Source organism: Balaenoptera physalus (assembly GCF_965194825.1).
Source record: "Balaenoptera physalus genome assembly, chromosome: 10".
Taxonomy (NCBI): Eukaryota; Metazoa; Chordata; class Mammalia; order Artiodactyla; family Balaenopteridae; genus Balaenoptera; species Balaenoptera physalus.
The window spans coordinates 111,907,865-111,927,061 of NC_138889.1; the positions used below are offsets into that span (position 1 = coordinate 111,907,865).

The following is a 19,197-nucleotide window of genomic DNA, read 5'->3' on the forward strand; positions in this document are numbered from 1 at the left end:
TCTGCCTAAGCCCCTTCCCCACCTCTCTGTTCCTTCTCTCACCCCCTCCCCATCTTGTCGCCTCCTCCCTCTGGCCCCAGCATGGAGGGTCCACTGTGCTCAGGGTTTCGGCCCTGCTGTGCTCTGTGTCTGGAGTTCCCCTCGCCCAGAGCGGGGCTCAGTCCAGACGGCTCCTCCTCCCAGGGGCGCCCTCTGCCACTGGGCCCCCGTCGCCCCCGTCCCCCTCACCCCCCTACACGCCCTCCTGGGAAGGATCTTCAGGGCCTGCCCTTCGCTGAAGAAGGCGTGGGTCTGTCTGCGGCTGGGTGGGGTCTTCAGGGATGTGAACCTCTCTGCCGCCCCTCCTCCGAGGCTGAGGTGTGCGCTGCGCCCAGGGGACCGGGGACCTGGCTGGCGCACCTCCCTCCATCTCCCCTCGGCACCCTCCCTGCCTAGAGCCTTGCTCTCAGGGCGTCCCTGAGCGGCACGTGCAGGTTGTGTGGTCAAAGGTCAGGGGTTTGTTTCCCCACAGCAGCCACGTGCCTGGGGCAGAGCCGGGGCAGGACTGGGGGTGCTAGCGAGCAAAGGCCTGCGCGGTGTTTCAGACAAACCAGAGGAAGGGCAGGCGCCTCAGGAGGTCTGTGCCGGGGTTGGGGAGGGTACTGTCAGTGCCGGGCGTAGGGGCGGGGAATCGCGGAGGGACCCTGGTGAAGCTTCCTTCCTGTTAAACCGGGGTAGCACCTCCCGATCTTCCCCTTTGGCAGATGGGGATTGTGTGTGCCGGTTTCCTTGAACTGTCGCCGGCTGTGTGGCTGTAGCCACGCTTTGGGGAGCAAGAAAGCCCGGGTGTGACCTGGTGTCCTGGACAGTGTCCCGCTGGCCGGGCTCCCTGGCTGCACCCTCAGCTGTGTCCTGTCACTGCCGTCTTTTCGGATGAGCCGTCGGTCCCACGGGCCCCGAGCCCCTCACCCTGGCCCCTGGCTCAGGGCGAGCACGGTGGTCGTCGGGCTCACATCAGGGTGTGGGCAGCTCTCGCCGGCGTCCCCTGTTGTCCCAGGTGGCAGCTCTGTCTTTGTGTCGGGAGCCGGAGCATCTAAGCAAGGGGAGGGGTTGATGGAGTCATAAAGGGGCAGGTGGAGCGTCATCAAATGGTTCGCTGCGTTCACAGTGAGCCCTTAGACCACGCCTGACCTCAGGAGGCATGCGAAGTGTCAGGGGGACTTGGGCTCGGCCACCTGAGAGTTTGCTGGCACTCCCTGGGGTCAGGAGCTGCTGGATAGCGCTGTCTGTCCCCCTCCCCGTCTGCTGCTCCTCCGCCCGCCTGCACACGTGTGCACACTCACACACACACACACCCACACACACAGCCACCTCCCACCCACTTCACCGGTCAGTTACGTGCATCCTCTGGGTGGCACGTGGCCAGGCCCAGGACTGAGTGCTCCGTGACCCGCAGTAGGGAGCAGCGGGTGGTCACCTGGTGGCCACACTGGACGTGGATTCTGTGCCGGGAGGAGGGAGAATCACTTTGCAGACACAGAGGCGGGGGTCGGGGTTGGGGGTGGTGCCGAGAGTGGGCACCTGTGCCCTCAGGTGTGCAGGCGGTGTGCAGCCCGTGCTGGCTCTGGGAGAGGGCTGCGGAGCACAGCTGGGTTCTGGGTGCAGGAGCAGCGCCTTGGGGGTAGCTGGAAGGTCACCAGATGCCCCGGGCGTGTGAAGACTCAGCTTGGTGGCTCTTCCCGGCCCAGGGACGGAGCTGCACCCCGCCAGGCTCTCGGGGCGCAGGCTGTGTGAGGCCTGCCCTTCGTCCAGCGGGAGGCGTGGGCAGCAGGGGCAGGGGACGGGGTGGGAGGAGGAGGAGGTGGGGCTGCCGGGTGACGCTGATCGGAGGAGGCTCGGCTCCGTGAGCCCCTGACCTCCGCGTGGGGGGGGGGACCCGGCGCTGCTCCCAAAGGCCTCCGGGGCCCACGTGGAGCCCTGAGTGCCGCCATCAGCACCGTGTCCAGGACCGGAACTGCGTGGGGAGCCGGCCGCTGGCCCGCAGCTGTTTCCATCCTGACCTGGCTTCTGCGCCCGGAGGTGGCCCACGTCCCGTGAAGCCTCCACGGAGGACGCGCTCCTGGGGGTGTGGCCAGCTGCGCTGCGGTCCAGGCGTGCGGCCAGCCCATGTGCAGGGCCCGCGCCTCCCGTGCGCCCTCCGGCTGGGTCGGGCGCCTTGTGCTGGGCGCCGGCGGAGGGGAGGCTGGGTGTCACGGGCCTTCTCCCGCCCCGTGGGGTTGGGACTGTGGGATGCGCCGCCACTCAGACGTGAGCAGGCAGAGAGGGGGCAGGAGCGCTGGACGCGGGTGATGCTCTCAGGGTCCAGTTTCCCCTTGTCCCGCGGGTGACCCAGCTGTGCTCTCTCCCTGGCAGGCAGAGGCCGGCGCACGCAGCCCCCGTGGTGTCCCCCAGCCGGGTCCGAGCCGTGCCAGCTCCGCCTGTACAACAGCCTGACCCGGAGGAAGGTAGGGGGGCCCGGGGGGCAGGGGCGGCAGCTCTTAGGTAGTCGGCGAGCGTCCTCTGTGTGGCCGGGGCAGGGCTGTCCTCGGAAGCACACCTGGCACGCCTCAAGGGGCCTGCCCGTCGGCTTCCTGGCTCTGGCTGTGCTTGGGGCCAGGCCCGAGTATAGATGCTCGTGGCTTTTCCGAGCCAGGCCAGGGGCCAGCGTGCTCTTGCAGGGGACCTGTGGTGGCAGCTGGTGTCCCAGTGCCAGCCAAGCAGGGCCTGTTGCTGTCGGGGGCCCAGCAGGTGTGGGGACGAGGGCAGTATCGGCCGGGGTCGCCCAGCAGGGCCAGTGGCTCCAGAGATTTTGAAAAAGACTCCGGCCGAGGGCTCGTTGGATTGCCGTCAGCGAGCGCCCTGAGCAGATGGGAGCGGGCCCCCCAGCACTTAATTGGTGACAGCGGCCCCTGAACTGGTATGAGGCCTTTGGGCCGTCGGCGGGAGGCCTCGCCCTCTAGGCCGGCTCCTCTGGGAGTGCGGACCCCCGGGCATCTGTGAAAGGAAACCTCCCCGCTCACGTCGTTCCTGGGGGCAAAGGCTGGGCAGTCCCTGCGCTCAGCACGGGGCCTGGCTCGCAGCAGGTGCTTGATGAATGGACGCTGCTCTTGTCAGAGCAGCAAAAGCAGGAGCGTCCGTCTCCTTGACCCCCAGCTTGCGTCCACGAGTGGGATCCCAGGGAGGAAGAGGCCTGCCCCCATCCCAGACGACTGTGACTTTCCCGTAAAACTAAGCAGTCCTCGTGGAATGTGTATGAACCATTTGTCTCTGGCGGCTGTGGTCCTGCACGGGGCCTCCTGCATCCTTTGTGACGGTCATTCCTTCATTTCCAACCAAGGACGTGTTTGTACCTCAAGACTGGAGGAGGGTGACGTGGTACTGCTGCGGGCCCACCGTCTACGACGCCTCCCACATGGGGCACGCCAGGTAGGGCTGCACCTGGGCGCCGCTACAGGGCCCCAGGCTCTGAGAGGAAGCTCAACGCCCAGCTTTTCCTCTTATTTTCAAGAAGAAAAATTTTCATTCCGTCAGTACTACATATTCGCTGTAGAAAAACTGGAGAGACCAGATAACCAAAAAGAAAAAGCCCGCAGCCCCGATGTTACTCTCCTGGACTCTGACCGATACTTTCCTCCGTGCGCCTGGCAGTTCCTCCTCATCCGGGGCTCTGGAGGTGGGGGGAGGGGTGCCCGGTGCTGGGATCCCGGACACCCAGACCCGTGGCCAGGGTGCAGTGCCCCCTGCCCCGCAGTCACGAGTGGGGTGGGCATGAGAGTAGTGGCTTTGCGGGGAAATGCTGGGGATCTTTTTCCTTGTACGTGTTTTAACTGCAGAGCCAAGGTGATGTGCGTGATGTGCCGTGTGGAGAGGTTTGTCTTTTCATTGCTCTAGGTCCTACATCTCCTTCGATATCTTGAGAAGAGTGCTGAGAGATTACTTCAAATTTGACGTCTTTTATTGCATGAACATCACAGACATTGATGATAAGGTAAAGGGAGTTTTCAAGGTTAAATTTTAAATACAGTGGATGGTACGAGGGAAGAAATGACTTTGGGTAAGTTAATAAAGTAACGTCGGCTTGAGTGCCCTCAGCCCAACACGTGCTGTTTGAATCCCCTCCGGGACTTGTATCACGGTTTATGCAGATGATGTTGTCCTGTATTCAGCTGTTTGGATGCTGTTGGGAAACCTGGGGAAATGTTAATAACAGCCGGTGCTCCAGGGAAGGCGCGTGCTATAGTGTCTGGCTCTGCCGGGAGGCCGGGCCTGGCTCAACATGTTCGGACAGTCCCGGCGTCGGTGGCGGGGCGGTGTGTGTGGGTGTGAGCTCGGGCACCGCCCGGCGCTCTGCACGGGGACCCGGCAGGTGCTGAGCTGACCCCCATTTCCCTCCTCTGCTCCCAGATCATCAAGAGGGCCCGGCAGAACTACTTGTTTGAGCAGTACCGGGAGAAGCAGCCCCAGGCAGCGCAGCTCCTGGAGGACGTGCATGCCGCCCTGCAGGTGGGCCCCCTGCCGCTCCTGGGTCCCTACGTCCCCACGTCCCCGTCCCGAGCGCAGGGGCTGTCCTCGGCGCGCTTCACAACGTGTAGGCTCATGACGTCTCGGTCGCGGTGCTCCCCTGGCCCACGGGGAAAGCCGCCAGGACAGACGCACACGGGTGGGTCGGGGGTAGTGGGTGACCGTTGTTGCCGCTTACGGGAGAACATCAGAACCGGTCACAGCAACCTGCGCCGACTTGTGAATCTTCCACGTGGAGCTCACAAGCAAATGACACATGTGTGACCAAGACGCAGAAGCTGTGCTAAGCTTCTCAAATGGGTGGTGCTGGAAAGTTCTGGCATTATTTGAAGAAATGCTTTCCAATTTAATATTTTTGTTTTGAATAAACAGTATTACAAATGATGGTGTCATAGTGAGGTCAGGAAAAGGCATTTTCTTCTTTTTCATAATTGTTATCTTTAGTAATTGCAGTAATGATTGCTGTTGTGCTTTTGATGTTTTATCTCTGGAAGAAAAACGTAGGAATAAAATTAGGGCTTAGCAATCCTCTAGGCGGACGAGGCGGGCCCACTGGGCGGTGGCGCCTTCGTGGTGGCGGCGGTGAGTCCCCAGGTGACACCCGCGTGTCCCGGGCACGGCCTTGGGACGCTGCCACGCCCGGCTCACTCAGAGAGACGAGGCAGCGCAGGACAGCCTGGGCCGACACTCCGCGCACACAGACCTCTGGGTCGCCACGGGCAGTGGGCAGAACTGGCCCCTCGTGCGTGGAGACACTGGGGACACGGGGCACTGCTGAGCGGGCGTAACAGCTGTGGCCTCTCCTCACGCTCGCAGCCATTTTCAGCGAAGTTACGCGAGACCTCGGATCCCGACAAGCGGCAGATGCTGGAGCGCCTGGAGCGCGCGGTGCGGCTGGCGGCGGAGCCGCTGGAGGAGCCGGCGCGGCGCGGCCTGGCGGGGGAGGAGCTGGACGGCCGCGTGCAGGTGAGGCTGAGGTGGGTCCCGCCGGCCCCTCGCCTTTGCCCCCCTGCCTTCCAGGAAACAGCAGGTGCTCTCGGGGCAGAGCGGTCTCCTCAAGGTGCTTCCGACACTCGCCGGGGACTCTGGCCAGCGTGGGCACGGGCAGCACCCGGGGCAGGCGGAGCGAGAGATGCCGGTGGGCCTGAGCTCCGGGGCCGCGGGGCCCCGCTGGGCTTGAGCCTTCCCCGCGGCGGCCTCCGGCCCCTGAGGGCTCGGGGTGCCCGGCCTTCCTCCGGGCCCGACGGCCCGTCTCCTTTGCGCCGGCGCCCCCTGCTGGCCGCCTGCAGAACCGCGGGAAGGACGCAGCCAGGGAGGCTGCGGCCGAGGGCGGCGCGGACGTGTAAGGGGGTGCCCGCCTGCAGGGCCCCCCTCTTCTGGGGCCTGGCGGGGCAGGATGCTTGGTGTGCTTGTCCTGAGCTTCGGGAGGAGTCAGGCGCACGGGGTCTTGGGGACGAGGGCTTTCCCGCGGGCGTGCTTCTGAGACGGGCCACACGAGGTCCCGCCCTCCCTGCAGTGGATGTTTCGGGCCCAGCCGTTTATTTCTTCTCCTGGGAAGCTGGTTACGTTTCCGTGTTACCAACAGTGATGCTGGGAATTCTCTTCCCAACGATTCCAGTAAGGTCCTTTCTATTAAAACTGTGGTAAAATGTGCATAACGTACAGTTTACCACCTTAACCGTTTTTAAGTACATTCACATTGTTGCGTAGACATCACCACCGTCCATCTCCAGAAGTTTTTTCATCTTCCGAAACGGACGCTCTGTCCCCATGAAACACTCCCCTCCCGTCCCCCAGCCCGGGCCCCACCGTCTGCTTTCCGCCCCTGTGAATCTGGCTCCTCCAGGGACCTCACACAAGTGGGATCACACAGTGTTTGTCCTTTTGTGACTGGCTTAATTCACTCAGCAAGCTGTCCTCAAGGTTCATCCACGTTGTAGCCTGTGTCAGAATGTCCTCTCTTCTTAAGACTGAGTACTGTTCCGTGATGTGGGTGGACCACATTTTGTGTGTCCTGTCATCCCTTGATGAACGTTTGCGTTGTCTGTTGTGAATCATGCTGCTATAAACATGGGTGTGCAAGTATCTGTTCGAGTCCCTGCTTTTAATTCTTTTGTGAGTATACCCTCAAAACAGGTTGTACGCCAACTCAACTTTTAATATTCTGAGGCACTGCCGTGCTGTTTTCCATAGAGCACAGGGGTTCCAGTGTCTTCCCATCCTTGTCAACCCCTGTGCTTTTCTGTTTTCCTGACTTTGCAGGACATTTGGTCCATGCCAAGAGGTCCTTGAAATTTGGTCCCATCCAAAACGTCCATCGTTATATCTGGTCCATGCCAAATGGTTTTAGATAGGACCACACTTCAAAGACTTTTTGGTGTGGACCAAACGTCTTATGGACCAGATGTCTTACGTGTAAATGTATCCTCCTACTAACATGCTTCCAGTGTCCTGTTAATTTGCCTATACACCAGCACTTTGTGCTGCTGGATTCGTTCCTTTTTATCAATGGAACGTATACTGTAAAGTGGTAATTACTGTGGTTTGAATTTGCATTTCTCCAACCTCTCCTGAGACTGAGTATCTTTTCACATGTTCACTTGCTGGCTGTAATTCTGCACATGCATCTTCTGCCCCATTTTCCACTGGGCTGTTTGTCTTCTTACTGGTTTGTAAGCATCCTTAGGTTTTCTGCAGACACTAATCCTTTCTTATTTAAATGTGTTGCAAGCACCTTCTCCTAATTTGTGGCTCGTCTTTTCACTTCCTTTTAATAACAGAGGGTCTTAGTTTTAATGTATTCAACTTTATCAGTTTTCCCTTTTATACTTGGCATTTTTGTGTCTTAAGAAATCTTTCTTGCCCTGAAACGTGAATATATTCCCCAGTATTTTCTTCCAAGGATTGTAAAGTTGTACAGTTCACATTTAAGTCTTTGACCCCCCAGAATTAGTTTTTGTAAGTCGTGTGGGTAGAGAGCCAATCCCCTCTCCCCCGCACAAATATGGGCGGCCCCCCTTTCCTCAGCCCCTCTGTCGTGTGTCGTGTCTCAGTTCTGTTCCATAGGTCAGGTATCCACCCTGTGTGAGTCTCACCGCGTCTGTCACTGATGCCTGGAGAGGTAGGAAGCCTCACCTTGTTTTTGTTCTCCAGGTATGGTTTTGTTTTGTTTTTTTTTTTAAGATTGATTGATTGATTGAATTTATTTTTGGCTGCGTCGGGTCTTAGTTGCAGCACGCGGGATCTTTCGTTGCCGCACGCGGGCTTCTCTAGCTGTGGCGTGCTGGTTTTCTCTCTCTAGTTGTGGCGCGCTGCCTCCAGAGTGTGTGGGCTCAGTAGTTGTGGCTCGCGGGCTTAGTTGCCCTGTGGCATGTGGGATCTTAGTTCCCTGACCAGGGATCGAACCCGCATCCCCTGCATTGTAAGGCGGATTCTTTACCGCTGGACCGGCAGGGAAGTCCCTCCAGGTATGTTTTGAATGCTCCTTGCTTGTCGAGTCCCATACAAGACACTGCTGGGGTTTTATTTATGTATGTATGTATGTAAGTATGTATGTATGTATGTATGGCTGAGTTGGGTCTTTGTTGCTATGAGTGGGCTTTCTCTAGTTGTGGCGAGAGGGGGCTACTCTTCATCGCGGTGCACAGGCTTCTCATTATCTTCACGGGCTCTAGGCACGCAGGCTTCGTAGTTGTGGCACATGGGCAAAGTAGTTGTGGCTCTCGGGCTCTAGAGCACAGGCTCAGTAGTTGTGGCGCACGGGCTTAGTTGCTCCGCGGCATGTGGGATTTTCCAGGACCAGGGCTCGAACCCGTGTCCCCTGCGCTGGCAGGCAGATTCTTAACCACTGTGCCACCAGGGAAGCCCTTAAATATTATATATTGAAGGATCATTTCAGAGCTCCACATTTGAATGTGTTGATCCTCTCTATTCTCTCTTTCTATTTCAGAAAAAGAATTTTTAAAGAGTTTATTATTTTAGAGCATTTCAGGTTCACAGCAAAACAGAGGTTTCCCGTGTACGCCCCACCCCACCCCCATACACAAAGAGTCACGCCCACTGTCAGCATCCCCCCCAGAGCGGTATGTTTGTTACAACTGGTGAACCTACACTGACACATTGTCATCACCCACACAACAGTTTACATGAGGGTTCTGTCTTGGTGTTGTACGTTCTGTGGGTTTGGGCAAATGTATAGTGATACGTATCTGCCCTTAGAGTCTTACACACAGTAGTTTCCCTGCCCTAAAAATCCTCTGTGTTTCACCTATTCATCCCTCCTTCACCCCAACACCTGGTAACCACTGATCCTTTTACTGTCTTCATAGTTTTGCCTTTTCTGAATATCACAGAGTTGGAATCATGCAGTATGTGCCCTGCTCAGATTGGCTTCTTTCACTTAGTAATGTGAATTTAAGGTTCCTCCGTGTCTTTTCATGGCCTGATAGCTCATTTCTCTGTAGCACTGAAGGTTAGTTCATTGTCTGGAAGGACCACAGCGTATTTACGCACTCACCCACTGAAGGGCATCTTGGCTGCTTCCAAGTTTTAGCAATTAGGCATAAAGCTTCTGTAAACATCCATGTGCAGGTTTTCGTGTGGACATAAGTTTTCACCTCTTTTGGGTAAATACCAAGGAGCATAACTGCTGGATCATGTGGTGAGAATAGGTTTAATTTTTGAAGAAACCGACAAACTGTCCCCCAAAGTGGCTGCACCATTTTCCATTCCCACCAGTGGTGGATGAGAGTTCCTGTTGCTCCAGATCCTCACGGGCCTTTGGTGTTATCAGTGTTCCAGACTTTGGCCATTGAAATAATGTATGGAGTATCTCGTTGTTTTAATTTGCATTTCCCTGATGACACACGATGTGGAGCATCTCTTGATATTTATTTGCCATCTTTGTGTCTTCTTTGGTGAGGTGTCTGCTAATGTCTTTGGACCTTTTTTTAATCAGGTTGTTTTCTTATTGTTGAGATTTGAGAGTTCTATGTATATTTTGGATAACAGTCCTTTATCAGATGTGTCTTTTGCAAATATTTTCTTCCGGTATGTGGCTTGTCTTTTCATTCTCCTGACAGTGTCTTTCCCAGAGCAGAAATTTTTAATGGTGATAAAGTCCAGCTTATCAATTCTTTTCTTTCATGGATCATGCATTTGGTATTGTGTGGAAGAAGTCATTGCCAAAGCCAAGGTCATCTAGGTTTTTTCCTGTGTTATCTTTTAGGAGTGTTATAGTTTTGCATTTTACATTTAGATCTGTGTTCCATTTGGAGTCTTTTTTTTTTTTTGAAGTGCGTAAGGTCTTGGTCTAGATTCATGGTTTTTGCATGTGATGCCCAGTTGTTAAGCACAGTTTGTTGGAAACTGTTTTTGCTCCTTTGCTCCTTTGTCAAAGAACAGTTGGCTATATTTATATGAGTCTGTTTCTGGGCTCTGTTCTGTTCCATTGCTCTGTTTGTCTGTTCTTTCACCAACACCACAGTGTCTTGATTACGGTAGCTTTACAGTAAGTCTTGAAGTCAGGGAGTGTCAGTCCTCCACCTTCGTTCTTCTCCTTCAATATTGTGTTGGCTATTCTGGGTCTTTTGCCTCCTCTCCATGTACACTTTTTTTTTTTTTAATATTTATCTATTTATTTATTTATTTATTTGGCTGCGCTGGGTCTTTGACGCGGCATGTGTGATCTTTTAGTTGCGGCATGCATGCGGGATCTAGTTCCCCAGCCAGGAATCAAACCTGGGCCCCCTGCATTGGGAGCGTGGAGTCTTAGCCACTGAACCACCAGGGAAGTCCCTCCATGTACACTTTAGAATCAGTTTGTCAATATCCATAAAATAACTCGATAGGATTTTGATTAGGGTTGAATCGAATCTACAAATCAAGTTGGGAGGAACTGACACCTTGACAGTATTAAACCTTCCTATCCCCAAACATGAAATGTCTCTCCATTTCTTTCATCAGAGTTTTGTAGTATTCCTCATGTAGATCTTGTACGTATTTTGTAGGACATATATGTGAGTATTTCATTTCGGATGCTGATGTAAATGGTATTGTGGTTTTAATTTCAAATTCCACTTCTTATTTCCTGGCCTATAGTTTTGTCTTCTTTCCCAGTCAATATACAGACAGTCCCTGACCTCTGACAATTTGACTTAGGATATTTTGGCTTTACGATGGTGCAAAAGCAATAAACATTCAGTAGCAACCATACTTTGAATTTTGACCTTGTCCTGGGCTAGAGATATGCAGTCCAGTACTCTCTCGGGATGCAGGGCACCAGCAGTGAGCCGCAGATCGCCAGGGTAAACAACTGACACACTTACAATTACTCTGTGCCCAGACAACCATTTTGTTTTTCACTTTCAGAACAGTATTCAATACATTACATGAGATATTTCAACACTTAATTATAAAATAGGATTGGTGTTAGATGATTTTTTTCCAACTGTAGGCTAATGTATTCTGAGCACATTTAAGGTAGGCTAGGCTAAGCTATGATGTTGGGTAGATTAGGTGTATTAAATGCATTTTCAGCTTAATGATATTTTCAATTTATGATGGGCTTATAATCCTGTATAATCCTCTTTTTTCACCCTTTTCTTGCTTTATTGCATTAGCAAGGACTTCCAGTATGATGTTGGAAAGGACTGGTGAGAGGGGACATTCTTGCATTATACCTCATCTTAGTGGGAAAGCTTCCGATTTCTCACCATTAAGTCTGATGTTAGCTGTAGGCTTTTTGTAGCTGTTTTTTGTTTGTTTGTTTATTAAGTTGAGGAAGTTCCCCTCTATTCATTCACTGAGAGTTTTTATCATGAATGGGTGTTGCATTTTGTCAGATGCTTTTTCTGCATCTATTGGTATGACCTTGTGATTTTTCTTTTTTAGTCTGTTGATGTGATGATTTACATTAATTGATTTTATAAAGTAGAACCAGCCTTACATAGTCGTGATAAATTTCACTTGGTTGTGGTATATAATTCTTTTTATACTTTTGTGGATTCAATGTGGTAATATTTTGTTAAGGATTTTGCATCTGTATTCATGAGAGATATTGATCTGTGGTTTTCTTGGAATGTCTTTGACCGGTTTAGGTATTAGGGTAATGCTGTCCTCATAGAAGGAACTGGGAAGTATCCTCTTTGCTTCTGTCCTCTGAAAGAGACTGTAGAAAATTGGTATAATTTCTTCCTTAAGTGTTGGTAGAATTCAGCAGTGGATCCATCTGGGCCTGGTGCTTTCTATTTTGGAAAGTTATTAATTATTGATATAATCTCTTTAATAGATACAGGCTTATTCAGATTCTCTGTATCATGTTGTGTGAGTTTTGGCAGATTACGTCTTTCAAAGAATTGGTCCCTTCATCCAGGTTATCAAATTTAGGGGCACAGAGTTGTTTATAATATTCCTTTATTCTTCTTTTAACTTCCATGGGATCTGTAGTGATGTCCCCTCTTTCATTTCTGATATTAGTATTTGTGTCCTCTTTTTTTCTTGGTTAGCTTGGCTTATCAATTTTATTGATCTTTTCAAAGAACCGGCATTTGGTTTAGTTGATTTTCTCTATTAATTTCCTGGTTTCTGCTTTAATTTTTTAAAAAAATATTCATTTATTTGTGTGGTTGCGCTGGGTCTTAGTTGCAGCAGGCAGGCTCCTTAGTTACAGTTCGAGGGCTCCTTGTTTGCAGCTCTCTGGCTCCTTAGTTGCAGCACATGGGCTCCTTAGTTGTGCATGCGAACTCTTGGTTGCGGCACGCATGTGAGATCTAGTTCTCTGCCCAGGGATCAAACACGGGCCCCCTGCATTGGGAGCGCGGAGTCTTAACCACTGCACCACCAGGGAAGTCCCTCTGCTTTAATTTTTTATTATATCCTTTCTTTTGCTTACTTTGAATTTTTTTTTAATTGGCAACAAGCTAACTTTATTTATCTTTATTTTTATTATCACTATTTTTTTGTCTGCATTGGGTCTTCGTTGCTGCGCGCGGGCTTTCTCTAGTTGCGGCGAGTGGGGGCTCCTCTTGGCTGTGGTGCATGGGCTTGTCACTGCGGTGGCTTCTCTTGTTGCGGAGAACGGGCTCTAGACGCGCAGGCTCAGTAGTTGTGGCACGTGGGCCCTAGAGTGCGCGGGCTTCAGTATTTGTGGCGCGTGGGCTCAGTAGTTGTGGCTCGCAGGCTCTAGAGTGTAGACTGAGTAGTTGTGGCTCACGGGCTTAGTTGCTCTGCGGCATGTGGGATCTCAGACCAGGGACCGAACCCACATCCCCTGCATTGTCAGGCAGATTCTTAACCACTGCACTACCAGGGAAGTCCCTAACCATTTTTTTTTTTAAATTATAGTTAATTTACAGTATTGTGTTAGCTTCAGGTGTACAGCAAAGTGATTCAGTTATATATATATATATATATAAATATCTTTTTCAGATTTTGTGGTTCAGTATATATCTGTTTCTATTTTTTTTTTAAATGAGTATTGTGGTTGTGACTTTATTAAAATAAGTTTATTGGCTGCATTGGATCTTTGTTGCTGCACGCAGGCTTTCTCTAGTTGCAGCGAGTGGGGGCTACTCTTCGTTGCGGTGCGCGGGCTCTAGGCGCGAGGGCTTCAGTAGTTGTGGTGCGCAGGCTCAGTAGTTGTGGCTCACGGGCTCTAGAGCACAGGCTCAGTAGTTGTGGCACACGGACTTAGTTGCTCTGCAGCATGTGGGATCTTCCCATACCAGGGATTGAACCTGGTAGGACTTCCCTGGTGGCGCAGTGGTTAAGAATGCGCCTGCCCATAGCACAGGGAGATCAGCTCGGTGCTTCATGACCACCTAGAGGGGTGGGATGGGGAGGGTGGGAGGGAGGGAGATGCAAGAGGGAAGAGATATGGGAACATATGTATATGTATAACTGATTCACTTTGTTATAAAGCAGAAACTAACACACCATTGTAAAGCAATTATACTTCAATAAAGATGTTTAAAAAAAAAATGATAAAAAAAAAAAAAGAATGCGCCTGCCAATGCAGGGGACACAGGTTCAAGCCCTGGTCCGGGAAGATCCCACATGCCACGGAACAACTAAACCCGTGCGCCACAACTATTGAGCCCACGCACCACAACTACTGAAGCCCACGTGCCTAGAGCCCGTGCTCCGCAACAAGAGAAGCCACCGCAATGAGAAGCCCGCGCACCGCAACAAAGAGTAACCCCCACTCACTGCAGCTAGAGAAAGCCCGCGCTTAGCAACAAAGACCCAAAGCAGCCAAAAATAAATCAATAAATAAATTTATAAAAAATAATAAAAAAATAAATAAAAGGTAAGGATCACTAATTTCTTTTTTGACGCTCTTCTTTGTGTAGAACTGAGTTTCTGACCTATGTTATTTTCGTTCTATCTTTTATTTTCTGCATTTTGAGAATGATATGCCAAGGTATAGTATTTCTGGCATTTATCTTGCTTGGAGTTTTCTGCACTTCCTGGATTTGTGGTTTGGTGTCTGACATTAATTGGGGAAATTCTCAGTCATTTTTCCAAATATGTCTTCTGTTTCTTTCTCTCCTCCTCCAGGTATTCCTGTTGTGCATATGTTACACCTTTTGTAGTTGTCCCACAGTCCCTGGATACTCTGTTCTGGTTTTTTTTTTTAATATATTGTCTTACAGTTCTTTTTTTAAAATATTTATTTACTTATTTATTTATGTATTTATTTTGGCTGCGCCGAGTCTTAGTCGCGACAAGTGAGATCTCTCTTCTGTTTTTTGTCAGCCTCTGAGAACAAAGGCTTTTTGGCTTTCAGTTTTGGAGGCTGCTACTGAGATCTCCTCAAGCTCAGAGACTCCTTCCTCAGTCGTGTCCAGTCAGGCCCATCAGAGACGTTCTGCATTTCCATTTAGGCGCTTTCACCTCTAGCATCTCTATTTGGTCCTGCCTTGGGATTTCCGTCTCTCTGCTTACGTTCCCCACCTGGTTTCGCGTGCTGCCTGCTTTGTCCACTAGGGCCCTTAGCATATCGGTCATGGTTGTTTTAAATCCCTGGTCTGATAACCCCAGGATCCCTGCCACGTCTGGTCCTGATGCCCTCTCTGTCTTTTCAGAAAAGTGGCGTTTCGGCTCTCGGTACGCCTTGTGATTTTTTTTCATGACAGTTAGTACGTGCTGTACTGGGTAGAAGGAGCTGCTGTCAGTAGTCGTGTGGTGCGGTGTGGGGAGGACGCCCTCTGTGGTCCTGTGGTGGCTCTCAGCCCTTCAGTGGCCTGTGCCCGTGGCCTGTGGACATTACAGCTGTTTCTCGGCTTTTCCTCCCCTCCCCCTTAGGTGGGACAGGATGTGTGGAGGGACCTGGAGGTGGGCGTTTTCCTCCCCCAGGTCAGTTAGGCTCTGCTAGAACCCCAGCAGCTTACGTTCTGGTTAGCTGGTTCCTCCTGAGGGCAGCCTTGTTACGAACAGAATGCTTTGTCGTATTTCAGAGCAGTTCCTTTTCCTCTCCCCCTGCCGGAAGCATGAGGGGATTTTTCTCCAGCATTTACTGTGAGTAACCGATAGGGCTCCTAGAGGTAAATCTCACAAATTTGTGGGGCCCCAAAGGCTGGGTCGCCCTGGAGTTTTGATCTCAGACTCGTCCACACCGAGCCTCCAGCGGGTGGTCAGTTTCAATTCCGGCCTCCCTGCCCGTCACTGGGTCCCAGGCACTTTCTGCCCCAGTAAGTGGCGGTTCTCTGTACCTGCCCGTCTCTCTCCAGTTCTGGGGGCGGCAGTTTGCCCTGGGCCTCTTTCCCTTACGGATCTAAGAGGAGTAGTTGCACAGCCTTTCACTCATTGTCGGGACAGAATGGCGGCTTAGAAGTTCAGCTCATTTTCTGGTTTAAGCATTTGAGGCCGTAAATTTTCCTCTAAGTATCATTTTTGCTATTTCCTTGTATTTTGACATTATTTGCTTCTGAACGTTTTTTTATTTCCATTTTGATTTCGTGTTTCGAAACCCAAGAATTATCTAGAAGTTTGTTTGATTGGAATCTCATTCTTCTGCTTGGTCATGATCTGTGTCGATACCGAGGGCGGGGTGGGCTTTCTGCCCCTCCGCATGGGGCAGGCCCTGCCCCTGGGCACCAGCCTGGTCCTGGGAGGTTTCCCCTGCTGCCCCCCAGCGCAGCAGCACATGAGGGGCTCTGTTCTGTCTGGGAGCTGCCACAGGGGGTGCCCCTGCCACCGCTTCCACGCCCAGGTTCCCTGCGCCCTCTCCCTCCACCCTTTGGTCTTTGCCTCCGCCCCTGCCAGTGGACCGCAGACCGCCTGCCTGTCCCCACGTCTCTGTCGGCTCCAGTTAATGAGCAGAAACACTCGATTCCTCCAGGGCAGAGCTCCAGGTCCCCCTGGCCTTCGGGGCTCAGGCTGCAGCCCTGATGCTGTCACATCACGTCTCAGATGGACGTTTCTACGTGTGGCGTGAGTGCTGCGGTGACAGGACACGACTCGTACCCATGCTGCACCATTGTGGTTGTAACATGGGACCTTTGGTCGATGGCATGTGGCCGGCAGGGCGGCGTGGCCTTGGAGACCTCCCACCGGGACCGTGGCTCCGCCTCCCGTTGTGAACCTCCCCTCGGGCACTCCGATGTCCAGGCTGTGGGTGAGCACGCCACGTGCTCTCCCACCCCGCCCCAGGCAGCCCCACTGCACTGCTGGACCTCCCCAAGCCCACCCTGACCCTCCGGCGACATGGTCAGAGCTCTGAACTCTCCGGCCTCTTAACCGCCAGGCCATCCACGGGAGCACTGTGGTCTCCTGGGTCTGGGTCCGCGGCCGTGCATCCGAGGCCTTGATTGACACAGATTGAGTGCACCAGCTGTGAGCCTGTGAAACTTGCATGTGTGTGCGGATATTCTATTTCTTTTTCTTCAGGTGTTGTTGGAAGAAGCAAAGGATCTGCTTTCCGACTGGCTGGATTCCATGCATGGCAGTGAAGTGAGCGACAATTCTATTTTCTCCAAACTGCCCAAGTTCTGGGAAGCGGAGTTCCACAAAGACATGGAAGCCCTGAACGTAAGTGTCGCCGACTGTCTTGACCTTGCTGTCTTGGGCCGAGGATCCCCCATGACCGCAAGGCCCTGTGGGATCCAGACCATTTCCTTTTGCAAGTAAATTCAGTTAAAGGTGAGAGTGGGGGTGGGGTGGGGAGGGGCTCCTGGGCGCCAGCAGTGCTGCCGCTCTTCTGGAGCCAGGACTTTGTCATCACCCCCAGGTCCTCCCTCCAGATGTCCTAACCCGCGTTAGTGAGTACGTGCCGGAGATCGTGGACTTCGTCCAGAAGATTGTGGACAACGGTTACGGGTGAGCTTGAGGCCCTGCTCAGGGCTGCGCAGCACTCCAGGAAGGTGTTCCAGGGAGAGCGGCTCTCCTCTGGCTCCAGACCAGGAGCAGGGAGGCGCACGGTTTTGCCGCTCAGGGTGGTGGCGCCCTGGGGCTCCCGTCACAAAGCACCACGCAGCGCGCGGCTCCGGGGGTCCCTGTGTGCGTGCACACGTGCCGCTCGTCGCTCCCTTTGTGTCCCGATCTCTTCTTATAAGGACACCGGTCGTCCTGGATTAGGACCCCACCCTAATGGCCTCATTTTAACTTGATTCCCTCTGTAAAGACCCTCTTTGCAAATACAGTCAGACTCCGAGGTGCTGGGGGTCGGGACTCCAGCACGTGGGTTTGGAGGACACGGTTGAGCCGTCACCTCACCTTATCGGCCGCCGCTTTCCTCTGTGCCACTTGGTTCTCAGCTTCCCAGTTGCTTTGTAAGAGAACCCTCTGGGTTTTCCTTGGTAGTGGCAGCCGTTAAACAACTCTTTAGCGCCATGTCTTTGTTCCAGGCAGGAAGGGGAAGCAAGAGGGTGGTGCTGGCTACACCCAGGCTGTCCCCGAAGCCCCCGGCAGGTTTGGTCACACAGCTTGGGGCCTAGTCCAGGACCTGGGGCCACCCCCGACCAAGGGGCTGGCCAGCACCTCTGCCCGGGCCCGTGGCCTGCCCTGGGGACCACAGTGAGAGATGCTGTAGGGACCACCTGGCCCCTGGTCCACTGGGAAGCTCCCAGTTAAGGCCACGCGTCACCAGGGCCCCAAAGCAGCACGCTGTTGTGCGTGGGCACCGCCAGGTCTTTGGAGACGCAGGCCGCATGGTGTGGGCACTCAGAGTCTTCCTCGTGTCGGGTCCCAAGGCGGGTGAGCTTTATCCTTGCTGGGCCGGGATTTGGCCCCAGGTTACCGTCCTCGCCATCTGCCTGCGTGGAATGCTTTTCAGGTCTCTGAGTCAGCGTTTTCAGAAACAGGCAGCAAGTGGACGTGTGGACGGGGGCCAGGCGTCTGTGTGCTGATGCCAGGCCCCCGCCCAGGAGAGCTGCCACCCGCCTTGCGCGAGGTGAGGCGGGCGGGGGCCTTGGAGCAGAAGGAAGCGCCCGGCACAGGGACCGGGCCGTGGGTTCTCGCGAAGGGACAGCAGCTCCTTGCACCCCCCCCACGTCACACGGTCACCGTGGGGCAACTCCAGACTGCCAAGCTGAGTGACATGGGCAGGGCCATGGCGAGAGGAGACAGGGCATCCCGGCCTGCAGTAATCGCCGTGCTCCCAGGAGGCAGAGGCTGGCGGGCCAGGCAGGTGGTGGCGTGTAGACAGAGGCAAGGGCGACCTTCGGGGTGGTGACACCCAGGTGAGGGGCGGGGCCGGGGGACAGGCTGTCGGGGAGTGTGGGGTCCCTGTCCCGGCCCCTCAGCCCACACGGCAGCTCTGTTTGAACAGCCTCCTGGCTGCCCTGCAGCGTGGCCGAACCAGGGGAGGCTCGCGGCTGGAGCAGATGCCCCGACGGCCTGCGGGTGTCCGGGCCGGCCCGCGCGCACCTCGTCACACCTCCCCCGATGGCTTTGTTTTCCAGCTACGTTTCAAACGGGTCCGTCTACTTTGACACAGTGAAGTTTGCCAACAGTGAGGGCCACTGCTACGGGAAGCTGGTGCCCGCGGCCGTCGGGGATCAGAAAGCCCTGCAGGAGGGGGAAGGTAAACGACCGGCGGCTCGAGGTCAGAGCCGAGTGGAGCCGCGGCCCCACCCCGCACGGTCGGGCTCACCTCGCTTCACAGGGACCGTGGCTTCTCACCTAAAGGGATTCTAGGAGCTCTGTACACTAAGCCCCTGAAATGCATTATTACGAAAGAAACAGAAGAGTGAGTGGCTGCAGTGCCATCCTGAGAAGCGTACAGACCTCGGGGCCTCGGCCATGGGGTTGGACTTTGCTGGTCTCTCGGCACGGGGAGCACCCAAGGGTCGGGTGGGCTGTGCTGGACACCCAGGCGGGTGTGTGGAGAGGAGTCAGACGGTGCTGAACGAGGGCACGCGCACCCACGCGGGGCAGCGGGAGCCTGCGGACGGAAGTCCCCAGGGTGCTTTGGTCGAAGGCGTGCGGCACACCCAGAAAGGGAGTAGACACAAGATTGTTTACTTACCGATCCCAGGAGTAGGGCCGGAGGTGGGCACTGGGCGGGGAAGGGCAGTCCCCCATCCCAGGGCAGGAGCGAGCAGCTGTTGCTTGTAAGGCGGCTGTGGGAAAAGGAAGGCGGACACTTGTGGCCAGAGTCTGAAGCCCGGTCCTTATCTAGAAGTCCAGACTGTGGGTGTGGGCAGGGCTGTCCTGCCG

The 19,197-nt window shown here is 54.0% G+C and overlaps 1 protein-coding gene across 2 annotated transcripts in view; it reads left to right on the plus strand.

Moving 5' to 3' along the window:
- CARS1 (cysteinyl-tRNA synthetase 1) overlaps positions 1-19,197 on the plus strand; it is a 48,217-nt gene that overhangs the window by 10,422 nt on the left and 18,598 nt on the right. For both annotated transcript variants that reach the window (XM_082409664.1, XM_082409665.1), the window contains 8 exons: positions 2,392-2,483; positions 3,356-3,444; positions 3,910-4,006; positions 4,423-4,521; positions 5,356-5,505; positions 16,429-16,569; positions 16,769-16,857; positions 18,441-18,562. In XM_082409664.1, coding sequence (XP_082265790.1) covers positions 2,392-2,483; positions 3,356-3,444; positions 3,910-4,006; positions 4,423-4,521; positions 5,356-5,505; positions 16,429-16,569; positions 16,769-16,857; positions 18,441-18,562 — 879 coding nt within the window. The remainder of the gene's footprint in view (positions 1-2,391; positions 2,484-3,355; positions 3,445-3,909; positions 4,007-4,422; positions 4,522-5,355; positions 5,506-16,428; positions 16,570-16,768; positions 16,858-18,440; positions 18,563-19,197) is intronic.